Below are 13,228 nucleotides of genomic sequence, written 5' to 3'. Positions count from 1 at the left end.
TTGGTGTCCCCAACCGCGAGTAAAGGCTTGCCCTATATATTCTCCGCGGCCCTCGTCTTCTCCGCGCTAACCACCAAATGCATCCAGGACCTCGTCTTCTCTGCGGCGCCGCCCTCGTCTTCTCCGCGCCGCCGCCCTCGTCTTCTCCGCGCCGCCCTCGTCTCCGGTAGGTGCCCCCCGCCGCCTGCCGTCCTCCTCGCGTGCCTAGAAGAAGAGGGGACCGCCGCCGTCGTCTTCTCGCCCGCCACCGCCTGCCGTCCTCCGCCGCCTGCCGTCCTCCTCGTCGCCGCGTACTGGATGCGCGCCTTGCCAGCCTCGCGCGCGTGCGGAAACGGCGCCGCCGTGCGTGCCCGTGCTGGTGGTCACCCGTCAGCGAGCGAGAGAGAGAGAGCAGAGAGAGAGAGAGAGCAGAGAGGGAACTAAAAATGGAAACTTGCAAAATTCATAACTTGAATTCTGTTAACTCAAATTGAGCAAACTTGAGCTCTAAAATTTTGTCTTAACAAAATATACACAATGGTATTTTATTTGGGAATAACTGTATAAATTTGACCAAAAAAACATCAATTTTCTGTTCTGGTCATAAAAGAAAAGGAAAAAGAAAATGGCATAACTAATTAAATAATTATCCAAAAATTATGTTTAATACCTCAAAATGTTCAGTGAAACATTTGGCACATGTTTTCAACCTTATACATGCAGTTTGACATCTAAAGTATTTCTGTTTTTGTTGTTTTCCAAAAATGGCTGAAATGAAAGCAAAAATTAATAGCTCTTAATCATTCAACCGTCGCTGCTCCTCCTCTATGTCCCCTTAATCTTATTTTTTAATTCCTTTATACTTAATTAATTTTTACTACATGCAGGAGTGACATATGGCGGACGATAGAGCCGAGCCGCTTAGGGATCCGGAGGCTGAACGTTATTTAATGGGCATCATAAACAACGAGATTCCTTATGTGCCGGGCTCAGAAGATGAGCAAGAAGAGGATGTAGTCTCTTCTTTTCTGAACCTTGACGGTGGAACAGACATTGTCGATGATCAAGAAGGTGAAGGAACGGACATTGTCGACGGAGGTCAACCGTCAACAAACGACGATCTCGAATTGCAAGTAGCAACCACCTCCGGCGAGGTATATATATACATTGAGCCTCTCGTGATACAAACTTACTGAAATGTGAATACATATGTATTAACGCGCGCGACTCTCTTTCTTTTTTTAGCCCTCGGCCGGATCGAGTACGACAAAGCGTGGCAAATCCAAGGCGATGAAAACAGGAGAAACATATACCATTGATTTTGTCAGTGAAACCGGCAAGCCCCTACAGCACACCTCAAAGTTTATCAACCAATGCGGAGTCGTTGTTAGAGACAACGTCCCGATCACCGTCCAGGAATGGAAGGAGCCAAAGAAGGCACGTCTTGGTTTCAGTTTTGTCGACAAGAGAACGAAAAAGGATTGCTGGAGAAAGCTTATGGAACATTTCATTCTACCTCCGGAATACAACAAAGTCGATGAATTCGGTAACGAGGTTCCGGGTGGACGTGAGAGGAGGAGGCTAGTTAAAGAGTTCGCTCTTCAGAAGATGGCCGAAGCATTCCGGAACTTCAAGAAAAATTTAACCCGTGACTATGTCAACAAGGGCAAGACTCCGGATTTCAATGGACAACATGAGAAACTGAAAGATGATTGGCCAGAATTTGTGAGGCAAAAGAAATCGGAGCATTTCAAGGAAATATCGAAAAAAATAAGGATAATGCGAGTAAGAAAAAGTACCATCATATTATGGGGCCAGGAGGATACCGCCTTTCGGAGCCTAAGTGGCAGAAGATGGAGGAGGACCTGAGGGTGCGAGGAATCCCTCTAGGTACAGAGGGATGGGACCCAAGGGCCAAAAGCTGGTGGTACGGGCATGGGGGATCGCTAGACCCGGAGACAGGGGTGTGTGTTCACCGGAAGAAAAAGTTTGCTCCCACCCAAGCCCTTATTGACGCAATGACCCAAGCTCAAGAGGGCTTGATCAAGTTCAACAGAGAGAAAGACGCACTGACAACAGCCCTCGGGAATGATGAACACGGAGGACATGTACGAGGCAAAGGCAGAATTCCGTGGAAAGTAGGGTTTTCCCAGGACAATGACCCGTACTGTTACAGAAGCCGTAAGAGAAAGACGGACCGGGATGCAGATCTTTTGGCGAAGTTTGCATCGGAACTCCATGAGTTGAAGCAGACCGTGCATGAACTAGTAAAAGAAAAATCGGCTGCAGGGCCGCATGAAGATCATGAAGCGGATCGCGGAAGCCAGCAGCGGAGAAGCAGCGTGGCTTCCACGGATGCCCCGCCTGGTGCTAATGCACCGACGATCGAGATTCGTGCACCGGAGCCTCACTACCCCGTGGATGATGTAAAGGAGATGAAAGAATGTGATCTGCATTATCCCGTGGGGAACGTTTCCACGAAGGTAGCTACCGGCAGTGCTTTACCCTGTACACCTGGAGCACTCCACCACAACAACCCCATTGCATATGGCTATGCTCGTGTCACGGTGGAAGACATAGTCCAAGAGTTTGAGGACCTGGAGATTGACAAAGCTACACCCGAAGGGGAGAGAAGACTTGGAGATGTCAAGCGCCAGATCATTCTATGGAAAAAGAAGTACATAGTGTTTCCAGGCGAGGCGCCAAGGCTAACAAGTCCACCCCCCTCCGATGGTGGTGGTGGTGGTGGTGGTGGCGGTGGTGGTGGTCGTGGTGGTTCACCTACACCTCCTTCACGCCATTCGACGCCGTCCCCCGATCCACAACCTCCGGCGGGTAAGCAGCCGCCGCCCCCCAATCCTCCTCCGGCGGGTACGACGCCCCCCAATCCTCCTCCGGCGGGTACGACGCCCCCCAATCCACCTCCGGCGAAGAAGCAGAAGCAGGCGGACAGCAAGGAAACCCGCTCCTGGACTATTAACCCGGACCCTTATGTACCTAAGACCACAAGGGTACCGGAGCCATCACTGAAGCCTCTCCTCCCAAGGCCTTGGGAACTTAGTGAAGCTGAAACCAAATTGGCCGCGTCTGCTCATTATGAGAAATGGAAGGCGGATACGAAGGCGATAAAAGAGCCTGAGCCCAAGCAAGTATTCACTGAGAAGCAAAAGAAGTGGGCTAAGGATTTTTTGATGACACCGTCCCAAGCCGAGCTGAATATGCCTGACGACTATGGACATGAACTTCGTAGGCAAGCAGAAATATTGAAGGAGGAGAAAGAAGAAAGTAAAAAAAGCGGGAAACAAGTTGACCAGCTCGGGATGCAGAATAAACAATCGATCCCCCCGCTCATAGTGAAAGCCGGTCCGGAAGAGGACCCCGAGATCATAGCAGCTGCGGCAGCACTTGGATTGACTGTAGCGAGTGCCATGAAACAAGCGTCCAAGATGGGTTTGACTCTTCGTGCCTCGTTAGGCCTTGAGGATGCGCCAGTATGTGAGATAGCATTACAATATGTGCGGAATGGGCCTCTCGTCGAGCCTGCGCCGGAAAAGAGTCTAGCACCACAAATGCGAAATCTGCTACATTGGTACAAGCATTTCATAACATGGGTCGGCAAAGAATATGTTTACGCGGATGTTACAGAGGAGCATCACACCAAACGGTACTCTGTACAAGTTCATATGAGTGAATTGTTCCAGCTGTTCAATCTGCGCGAGCTCGACAAATCTATCCTGAGTTGCTACGTTCTGTAAGTGATTTATTTCTACCTCATCTCGTTCTTCATTGCCTGCACTATATATATATATATACATATACATATACATATATACATACATATATATATATATATATATATATATATATATATATATATATATATATATAGTCCTAACTATATTGTTGCGTATGCTATTATGCAGATTGAAGATTTGGGAATGCAAAATAAGAAACATCCATGATGTTGGGTTCATTGACCCACATATCGTTAATGGACATGTGTTACAAAATCACCCCGAAGACGTGGAGAAAGACTTGTACAAGTTTCTTAGAAAGCATCAAGTCAAAAGTCATATTTTATTTCCTTACCATTTTGGGTGAGTGTTTCTCTCTTGTGCCCATTCTCTTTTGTTTACTCCATGAATGGTATGTCTAATCGATGAGTTATGCATGACTGTGCATGTAACGTGTCCGCAGGTTCCACTGGATTCTGCTAAATATTGAACTTCACACCTCCAGAGTTCTAATCATGGACTCTATGGATTCTGATTCAAAGCGTTGGGCCGACATGAGAAAAATGCTGCAAAAGTAATTATTTTCAATCATTTGAGCTCTATATCGATCGGTCTCTTTCGTTCATTTCCTAATATCAAGTAACTAATAACTCCCTTGTTCATTTAATTTTCTTTGCCCTGTAGGGTTTGGAGACGGTTCTCAGAAGAAATTGTCGGTGAATTCAAACATGAGCTAGATTTTAGAAGGTTAGTTAATGTGGATAAGCAGCCACCGGGGACCAATCTATGTGGATACTATGTTTGTGAGAACATCCGGAGACACACCTCTGAGCGGAAGGCATCGGATAGCGTGCGGAAGGCGACGGATAACTGCGGAGGAGGCTTAGTCCAGAAGCTCGCTTCCGACCAATTCAAGATGAATTAGCAGGATTTTTCATGAGGGAAGTCATCAATCCTAAAGGAGAACACTATACCGAGGACGAAGAAATTTATATGCATACCTGAGATTGAAACTTGTTCGAAGTTGTATATGGTCATCCATCCTAATTGTGTATGGAAACTTGTTCGAAGTTGTATATGGTCACCCGAGATTGAATATATATTATATATTCCTCTTGAATTCTTCTTGTTTGAAATTTCATATGTATGTATATAGTAGCGTAGAATATGTGTACTGAAACTTCATCAAAATTAAAATAAAACACAAAATAAAATATAAAAGAAATAAAACACTACAAATTAAAAGGAAACCAGGTTTAGGGGGGCTAAAACCCTAAACCTGCGGAGGAGGCCTTTAGTCCCGGTTAGCCACGAGAACCGGGACTAAAGGTCCTCCGCCCCGACGGACTCCTGGCGCCCACGTGGACGGGCCTTTAGTCGCGGTTCGTAAGAGGCGCGACTAAGAGGGGGGGGCCTTTAGTCGCGCATATTTAGTCCCGGTTGCACAGCCGGGATTAATGGCCTTTGTGAACCGGGACTAAAGGCCTATTCTCTACCAGTGAAAGTCACAAATACTACTTAAATCATTAAACAACATAATCATATTACATTAATAATATCTTGAGGCGCCAAGGGCTCATAATTTTTTTTCTCCAATAGTTGGCAGCTCTTCCGTTCATAGTTGCAAATTTAGTTGCCTCAAGCATTTTTTAAGGAGATGTATCCGTTGTTGATCATCCACTCCATACTCCAGTGGTTGCTAACATGCTTGTACGACCAGTAAGCCCATCCAAATGTGGCTTTCCGATACACAGCCATCTGAGCATTTGCACACCGTTGGAAGTCTTCCTTCGAAGCACCCTTTACCTTCCACTCAGCCACCCATTCACCTGTACAAAACAAGACATGCATCAGTTATTCTGGACCTACTTTTCACGTGAAACACTAAAGTTCAGGCTGGAACCGTGCATGATCAAAGGATGATCTAACTATCACAGACTTACCAACAAAAGTGAGAGGGCCATCTGGCCTTGTCATGGCGCTGAGATCACTGGCGATCTGTTTGTTGACGAAATCGATGTTCTGCTGCACATTGGAGTTGTCCAACTTGGGTTCGAACACCAGGTAGTGGTGCCCGTCAAGGACGGTTCTGCTGAACGGTGAGGCAAAATCGACGAGCTCGTTCCAATCCCCTGCAATTCGGTTGGACATGATCACATAGGCCGTAGGGGAGTGCTTCCTAACAGCGTTGTAGCCCTGTTGGTAGTATCTTTTTAAGCTATCTAGGGACACGCCGGGAGCCACTGGCTCATTCATCAACTCCACCGCCAGGAGGCCTGATCTCCTGGCATACCTGTATGTACATCAAATGGGAAGAAGGTTAGCAGGGAGATCGAATTACCCGGCTACTTTGCATGATCTGAAAACATAAAAACCATATTTTCATAAGTAAAATGATAATAACAGATTGTTATACAGAGACCTTGCTGCGAGGAAATCAATGACTTGCACTGTTTCCGCAATGTTGGAGTCTCCCCAGGTCCGCGAGCCATCCCTACTACCGCCGTGCTCCCAGGGGTTCTGCGCCCCAGGTGCTGCATGTAAGTCTATAATCACGCCAATATTGTGCCTCCTGCTCATACATTTTCAACAAAAACATGTAATTTCCCAAAAAGAAAGTCCAATAAAAACATTCAATTTTCTTGAAGACTACATATGTATCTATGTACGTACTCTGCCCATGTGAACGCGTTGTCCAAGGCTTGCAGAGAGCCTCCGACGAATGGTGCTGGAGGGTTGGGGTCGCTGGCGATCCACCACCCGACTGGGATCCTCACTGCATTAAGGCCGTTTGCCGCCATGAAAGTGAAGTCGCGTTCCACGATATATGTGCTCCGGTGGTCCTGTCAACCATATATGGAATCAACGAACTTGAAGTACAAGAACGATTGATACTTATCATGTGAGTTTAAGAAAATTCTACATCAAGATCACTTGAACTTTCTGCCACTAATATATAGCTATACGCTGTATCTAGGAAAATTATGGAGAAAATAAAAGAGGTCTTTCAGCATACGTACATTCATGACCTGTGTAGCCGTATCTTTGCCATAGCCATTGCAGATCTGGTACTCCCCTTGCAGCGCCTGCCCGACGATGGTCACCGCAAACACGGAGGGATCGTCGTCGCCCCATTTCGTGCTCATGACGAAGTCGGCCGTCACCGAACCATCTTTGTTTGCCTACCGTGCCAGAAATGGAAGATATGTAAATTTGATGAATCTAAGTAGGGTGTTTTTTCTTTCATGAAAGATAACCTTCGATGCAACTCGTGGTTGTAATAGTCATTGTCAATGAAAGAGTAGGTAACTTTGCCACTGATCTGTCGTGCAATCAACTACTACTAATGAGTGGAGTATTAAGTTAACTTACCTGTAAGAAGGACCCATTGGGTGCTCTGATCCTCATCTTATTGTTGTCAGCGTCATTGCGCACCAGCTGGAACGTCTCCGACTGCCCCGGCATGGAGGCCGTGGCCACCACATTAACGCCGGCCACGGTCACGAATTGGTTGCTGAACACCTTAAAGTTGAAGGTGTTCTCGTCGATACGCCAGAGCTTGAAGGTCTCCCAGTCGGAGGCCGAGGGCCGATTGGCGACAAGTGCCCCGCCGCCCCCATTCTCGGCAGCCAGAAACCCCTTCTGTGCCATGGACTTGAACTGCACAAGCGTGCTATCCTGATCCATCGATCCAAACCGGAAGAAATTAAGCAAGATGGGATAAACATGACATTACAACCAGACGAAGGAAACAACTAGGTGAATTACTTACCAGGAGGTCTTTGTTGGGGATGCCATCAAAGAGGGAGGGCAGCCCCCTGACGATGGTCACCGCAAACACGGAGGGGTCATCGTCGCCCCATGTCGTGCTCTCGCCGAAGTTGGCCGTCAATGAACCATCCTTGTTTGCCTGTGCTGCCAGCAATGGAACAGATTGATGACTCGCACTAGTTAGGTTATGTCTAGCCAATCCCTCAAAATTTAGCCACCTTATATGCGTCCTTATACTTTAGAGGAATATATTTGCTTCGCTAAAAAAAATGTGGTTTCCAATCGGTCCCGTATATTTTGTGGATCAAACAATTTATTCGACTTCCGCATTTCATCAAACACTTCTATGACATGTGAGTGGCAATTTAATTGCATCTGCACAATGTTCTGAAACAAGACGGGGCATAATTGAAATAGAGACCTCATCAATCTTTTAAATAGTGGATAATAGCAAATAGAGGCAACCCTCAAAATGGGGCTATAGGGGGCCAAATCGTAGCTAAATGAGGCTATAGCGGAAAATTGTACATGAATTCCTTTGGCGACAACACGTTCAAAAAGTTATAGCGGGCTATTTAAAACTATGGATCTAGTACAAGACATACTGAAAACAATCCCCGGGGGGAGAGGAGGATCCACACGGGGATTTCTACGCGCCATCGCAGCTCGTCGTGCTGCTCGACCTCATAGTATGCGGTGGAAGCCGGCGTTCATGGTTGTGCACAAGCCTGACCGCCCGAGGATCTCCTCCTCCACTACTATACCAGTACACCATGAACCCAGATATCGTGGTGCTCCTACAAGAATCCTGTTGCTGCTCATGGCGCCCTTACGATGGATGGGACGCCATCGGCCAACGAGGCCCTATATAGCGGGCTTAGCACCAAGAAGGGGTAGTGGCGTGGAGCTCCACATGCGGTCAGAGCGGAGCGGGGGTCTGCTAGCGAGAGTAGTAGTCGAGCAGGGCATGGGGATTTGAGAGGGGATGTCGGCGAGTATTGGAGAGGAGAAGTCACCGGCGAAGTCGTGGTGCACGGCGAGGTCGCCCGAGGTCGCCGACTTGCCAGGTCGACATGACAGGAGTTCACGCGAACGGAGCCCCTGATTTTTTCCTCCCTCTCTACAGTGGCTGAGTATATTTAAGAGTGGGGGAGGTGTTGGAGAAAAAATTTAACAAACCTAAACGTTTTGAGGAATCGGCTAGGTGGAGTTTAAATTAGTAAAACGAAATTTTTACTCCACTAAATGATTATAAGTCATCATCTAGAGATGGCCTTACATCATGAAAAGATAAGTAACTTTATATGCAACTTGTGGTTGGAATAGTCATAGCCAATGAATAAAAGATACTCACTTAGCTTGCTAGCTACTGCATGGCCCATGGATCCCTCGTGCCATTATTAGTATGTCCTCAGAATGAGGACAACTACTACTACTGAGTGGAGAATTAAGTTCAGTTACCTGCACGAAGGACCCATTAGGTGCTTTGATCCTCATCATATTCTTGTTTCGCACCAGCTTAAACGTCTCCGATGGACCCGGCATGGAGGCCGTGGCCACCATATTAACGCCGACGACGGTCACAGACTGGTTGCTGAACACTTTGAGGTTGAAGGTGTTCTGGTCGATCCGCCACAGCTTGAAGGTCTCCCAGCCGGAGGCTGAGGCCCGGTTGGCGACCAGTGCCGCCCCGCCGCCATTCTCGGCGGCCACGAACGCGTTCTGCGTCATGGACCTGAGTTGCAGCTGCGTGCCATCCTGCTTCATCGATCCAGACCGACATACATCAAGCAAGAGTTGATGAATTTGACAGGACAACCAGACAAAGGAAACATCTTTGTGAATTCTTTTCTTACCAGGAGGTCTTTGTTGGGGATGTCGTCGAAGAGGGAGGGTAGATCCTTGACGATGGTCACCACAAACACGGAGGGATCGTCGTCACCCCATGTCGTCGTGCTCTCGCCGAAGTCGGCCGTCATCGAGCCATCTTTGTTTGCCTGTCGTGCCAGCAATGAAGATGTGTAACATTGATGACTCTTAGTAGGTTTTTCTCATGGAAGATAACCTTCAATGCAACTTGCGGTTGTAATAGCATAGTCATTGAAAGAGTCGGAAACATTGCCACAGTTTCGTCGTGCAATGAATGAAGAGGTCAACTAGTACTACTGAGTGGAGTATTAAGTTAATTTACCTGCAAGAGGGACCCATTGGGTGCTCTGATCCTAATCCTATTCTTGTCAACGTTGTTGCGCACCAGCTGGAACGTCTCCGACTGACCAGGCGTGGAGGCCGTGGCCACGACATTAACGCCGACGACGGTCACGAACTCGTTGCTAAACACCTTGAGGTTGAAGTTGTTCTGGTTGATCGGATGGAGCTTAAAGGTCTCCCAGCCTGAGGCCGAGGGGCGGTTGGCAAACAGCGCCGCCCCGCCGCCATTCTCGGCGGCTACGAACGCATTTTGCGTCACGGACTTGAATTGCAGCTGCGTGTCATCCTGCTCCATCGATCGACCCGCAGAAATTAGGCAAGAGGAAATTTGCGTGGCATTGCACGCAGCAGACAAGGGAAACAAGTAGTGGTAATTGTTACCATGAGGTCGTTGTTTGGGATGCCGCCGAAGAGGGACCGCAGGATCCAGCCATCGGTGATGATGGTCACCACAAACACGGAGGAGTCGTCATCGCCCCATGTCGTGCTCTCGCCGAAGTCCGCCATTACCGTACCATCTTTGTTTGCCTGCCGTGCCAGCAATGGAAGATATGTAATTTTGATGAATCTTAGTAGGGTTTTTCTTTCATGAAAGATAGCCTTCTATGCAACTTTTGGTTGTAACTTTGCCATTGATCCGTCGTGCCATCAATGAAGAGGTCAACTACTAGTACTAAGTGGAGTATTAAGTTAAGTTACCTGCAAGAACGACCCATTGGGTGCTCTGATCCTCATTCTATCCTTGTCAGCGTCGTTGCGCACCAGCTGGAACGTCTCCGACTGCCCCGCTGTGGAGGCTGTGGCCACCACATTAACGCCGGCAACGGTCACAAACTGGTTGCTGAACACCTTGAAGTTGAACGTGTTCTTGTCGATCCTCCAGAGCTTGAAGGTCTCCCAGCTGGAGGCCGAGGCCCGGTTGGCGACAAGTGTCGCCCCACCACCATTCTCGGCGGCCACGAACGCGTTCTGCGTCACGGACCTGAACTGTAGTTGTGTGCCATCCTGCTCCATTGATCCAGACCAACATAAATTAAGCAAGAGTTGATGAACATGACATGACAACCAGATGAAGGAAACATCTTGGTGAATTATTTTCTTACCAGGAGGTCTTTGTTGAGTATGTCGTCGAAGAGGGAGGGAAGCTCCTTGACGATGGTCACCACAAACACGGAGGGGTCGTCATCGCCCCATGTCGTCGCCCTCTCGCGGAAGTCGGCCGTCACCGAACCATCTTTGTTTGCCTATCGTGCCAGCAGTGAATATATGTAACATTGATGACTCTTGGAAGTTTTTTTTTCATGAAAGATAACCTTCAATGCAACTTCCAGTTGTAACAGTCATTGTCAATGAAAGAGTAGACAACTTTGCCACTTATCCATGGTGCAATGAATGAAGAGGTCAACTAGTACTACTGGGTGGAGTATTAAGTTAATTTACCTGTAAGAGGGACCCATTGGGTGCTCTGATCCTCATCCTATTCTGGTCAGCATCGTTGCGCACCAGCTGGAACGACTGAACTGGTGTGGAGGCCGTGGCCACGACATTAACGCCGGCGACGGTGATGAACTGGTTGCTAAAAACCTTGAAGTTGAAGGTGTTCTGGTTGATCCGATAGAGCTTGAAGGTCTCCCAGCCTGAGGCCGAGGGACGGTTGGCGACCAACGCCGCCCCGCCGCCATTCTCGGCAGCCACGAACGCATTCTGTGTCACGGACTTGAACTGCAGCTGCGTGCCATCCTGCTCCATCGATGGACCGGAATAAATCAAGATAATGAGGATGGCATTCCACATAAACGAGCGAAACAGCTAGGTGACCGAATTCGTTACCAGGAGATCTTTGTTGGGGAGGCCGTCGAAGAGGGAGGGCAGCATCCAGCCCTCGGTGACGAGCCAGTTTCCGAGGTTCACCGACCGGATGGGGGGACGAGGAGAAGCCGGGCTCGCCATTTTCGCTACTACAGCAGTTTCTCTTTGTTGTGGTCTTCTTGCTAGTCTGGTCGGTCTCGCTTAAGTAGGAGATGTTTAAGTGGGTGGGAGAACCTCCATGTGGGCGCAAGTTGGGCTGCTAAACTGTGTCAGAAGAGGCCACTTGGTTTATACAAGTGTGAACTACTCAACTATATGCGTGAACCGCTCGACTACTCCAACTATATGCCTGCTGGCTTGTCCCTTTTTTCCGATTGGTCTGCCTTATCCGGCGCCGTACGCGTCTGCTCTACTACTCCGCTCGCCAGAAAATTCTACTCCACTCCGACTATAATATGAGTTATTCATTTCCATCGAAATTTAAAACGGATTGGAGGGAGTCAATCATTTCTGCAGTTGAGATCCGTATGAGCCACTATAGCCAATTCATTTCATAGCAGGAGATTCAATAGTGAATACCCTAAATTCCAATTCGGAGTATATATAATTTTAGGATTTGTTAGATATGTTGATTTTTGTAGAATCGCTTGTAGGTTTTGGGTGGTTGATTCGTGGATTACACAGTCAGGATTAAGGGGTTAAGCCTGAAGTCGCCCCCACCCTGTCAAAATGTCAATTGTCAAGTAAGATGATAAATTGGATATATATTGTAATTTATCTCCTATATTCATTTGTATTTTTTAAGATACTAATTACCTATTGCTAGTTTCCCAGGTAGTATCAGTTTTCTTCCATCGCCAATGTATATGTGGAGAGTTGTATCTCGGTGACGAAAATAGAGAAGACACTGTGCCCGCATCATTTTCTTCTTACAGTAGATTTTTATATTCAATAGCTCTATATACTAATAGTTGTGGGGTCCGCTTTTTTCTCTTTTTTTTGCCTCCGCCGATTTTTGTAAAGCCGACGCGTGTCCTTTCAGGGTGCTCTATCGGATCCGCACAGGCCTACTTTGAATCTCTTGTCGGGTCGGCTTTGGATCCGCGAGCACCGAGTCGGGTCGGGTGTGGGTCGGCGGATGATCTAGCGAGGTGATCCATGGGTTATGTCGTCATCCCGTTTTCCGGTGACGTTGTCTTGTTGGTGTCGTGTCATGCAAGCTGCTAGTTTTCGAGCGTCATGGGTTTTCGTGCTTCTTGTGTGTGTGTGTTTGCATGGCCGTATACATGGTTTATCCGTTGACGCGTCCCGACGTGCGGCACGTGTATCCGTCTTCGCACTTTACATGAGTGTGTGTTGTCTGGTTGTCGTTCTTTTATTATTTTTGCATACCTGGTTCTCGTTGGGCTTTCCCTCGACGGGTTTCACTTTGTGTTATTCTTGTTCGTCCTGTGAGGTTTTCTCCGTCGTTCCGATGTACCGCTTTTTCTTCGCGTTTTGTTCATACTAGTTTGCTTGTTTTCTTGTTTTTCTGAACATGGTGTGTCCTTCTCGCCGGCCCTCTACGCGCCACCGTCCGGCTAAACTCTAGCAGAGGCCCTGCAGCAGCTCTCGCCGGCCCTCTGCGGGCCACCGTCCGGCTAACCACACTGGTGACGGATCTGGGCCGGGATCAGATCCACGGCTCACCGCCACCGACCATATCCAGAACGGCTGCCGAAGAT

The 13,228-nt window shown here is 48.0% G+C and overlaps 1 protein-coding gene across 2 annotated transcripts; it reads right to left on the bottom strand.

The window, feature by feature from the left end:
* Nucleotides 1–5,218: 5,218 nt before the first annotated feature.
* LOC123179806 (uncharacterized) lies at nt 5,219–11,808 on the bottom strand. Of its 2 annotated transcripts, none has more exons than XM_044591695.1 (15): nt 11,526–11,808; nt 11,136–11,435; nt 10,799–10,939; nt 10,395–10,700; nt 10,077–10,223; nt 9,676–9,981; nt 9,341–9,481; nt 8,946–9,245; nt 7,486–7,623; nt 7,086–7,391; nt 6,734–6,895; nt 6,387–6,556; nt 6,136–6,285; nt 5,657–6,006; nt 5,219–5,542 (listed from the first exon to the last, which is right to left on the bottom strand). In XM_044591695.1, the coding sequence occupies exons 1-15, from the start codon at nt 11,643–11,645 to the stop codon at nt 5,352–5,354; spliced, it is 3,228 nt and encodes a 1,075-aa protein (XP_044447630.1). In that variant the 5' UTR covers nt 11,646–11,808; the 3' UTR covers nt 5,219–5,351. The 2 variants fall into 2 exon arrangements, with proteins under 2 accessions (XP_044447630.1, XP_044447631.1); XM_044591696.1 differs by having other exon boundaries at nt 8,946–9,242.
* Between the last annotated feature and the right edge of the window lie 1,420 nt (nt 11,809–13,228).

The sequence above is a fragment of the Triticum aestivum genome, chromosome 1D (assembly GCF_018294505.1).
Source record: "Triticum aestivum cultivar Chinese Spring chromosome 1D, IWGSC CS RefSeq v2.1, whole genome shotgun sequence".
NCBI classification, from domain to species: Eukaryota; Viridiplantae; Streptophyta; class Magnoliopsida; order Poales; family Poaceae; genus Triticum; species Triticum aestivum.
The sequence above is the reverse complement of the archived record's forward strand: the minus strand, read 5'-3'. Positions and strand labels throughout refer to the sequence as shown.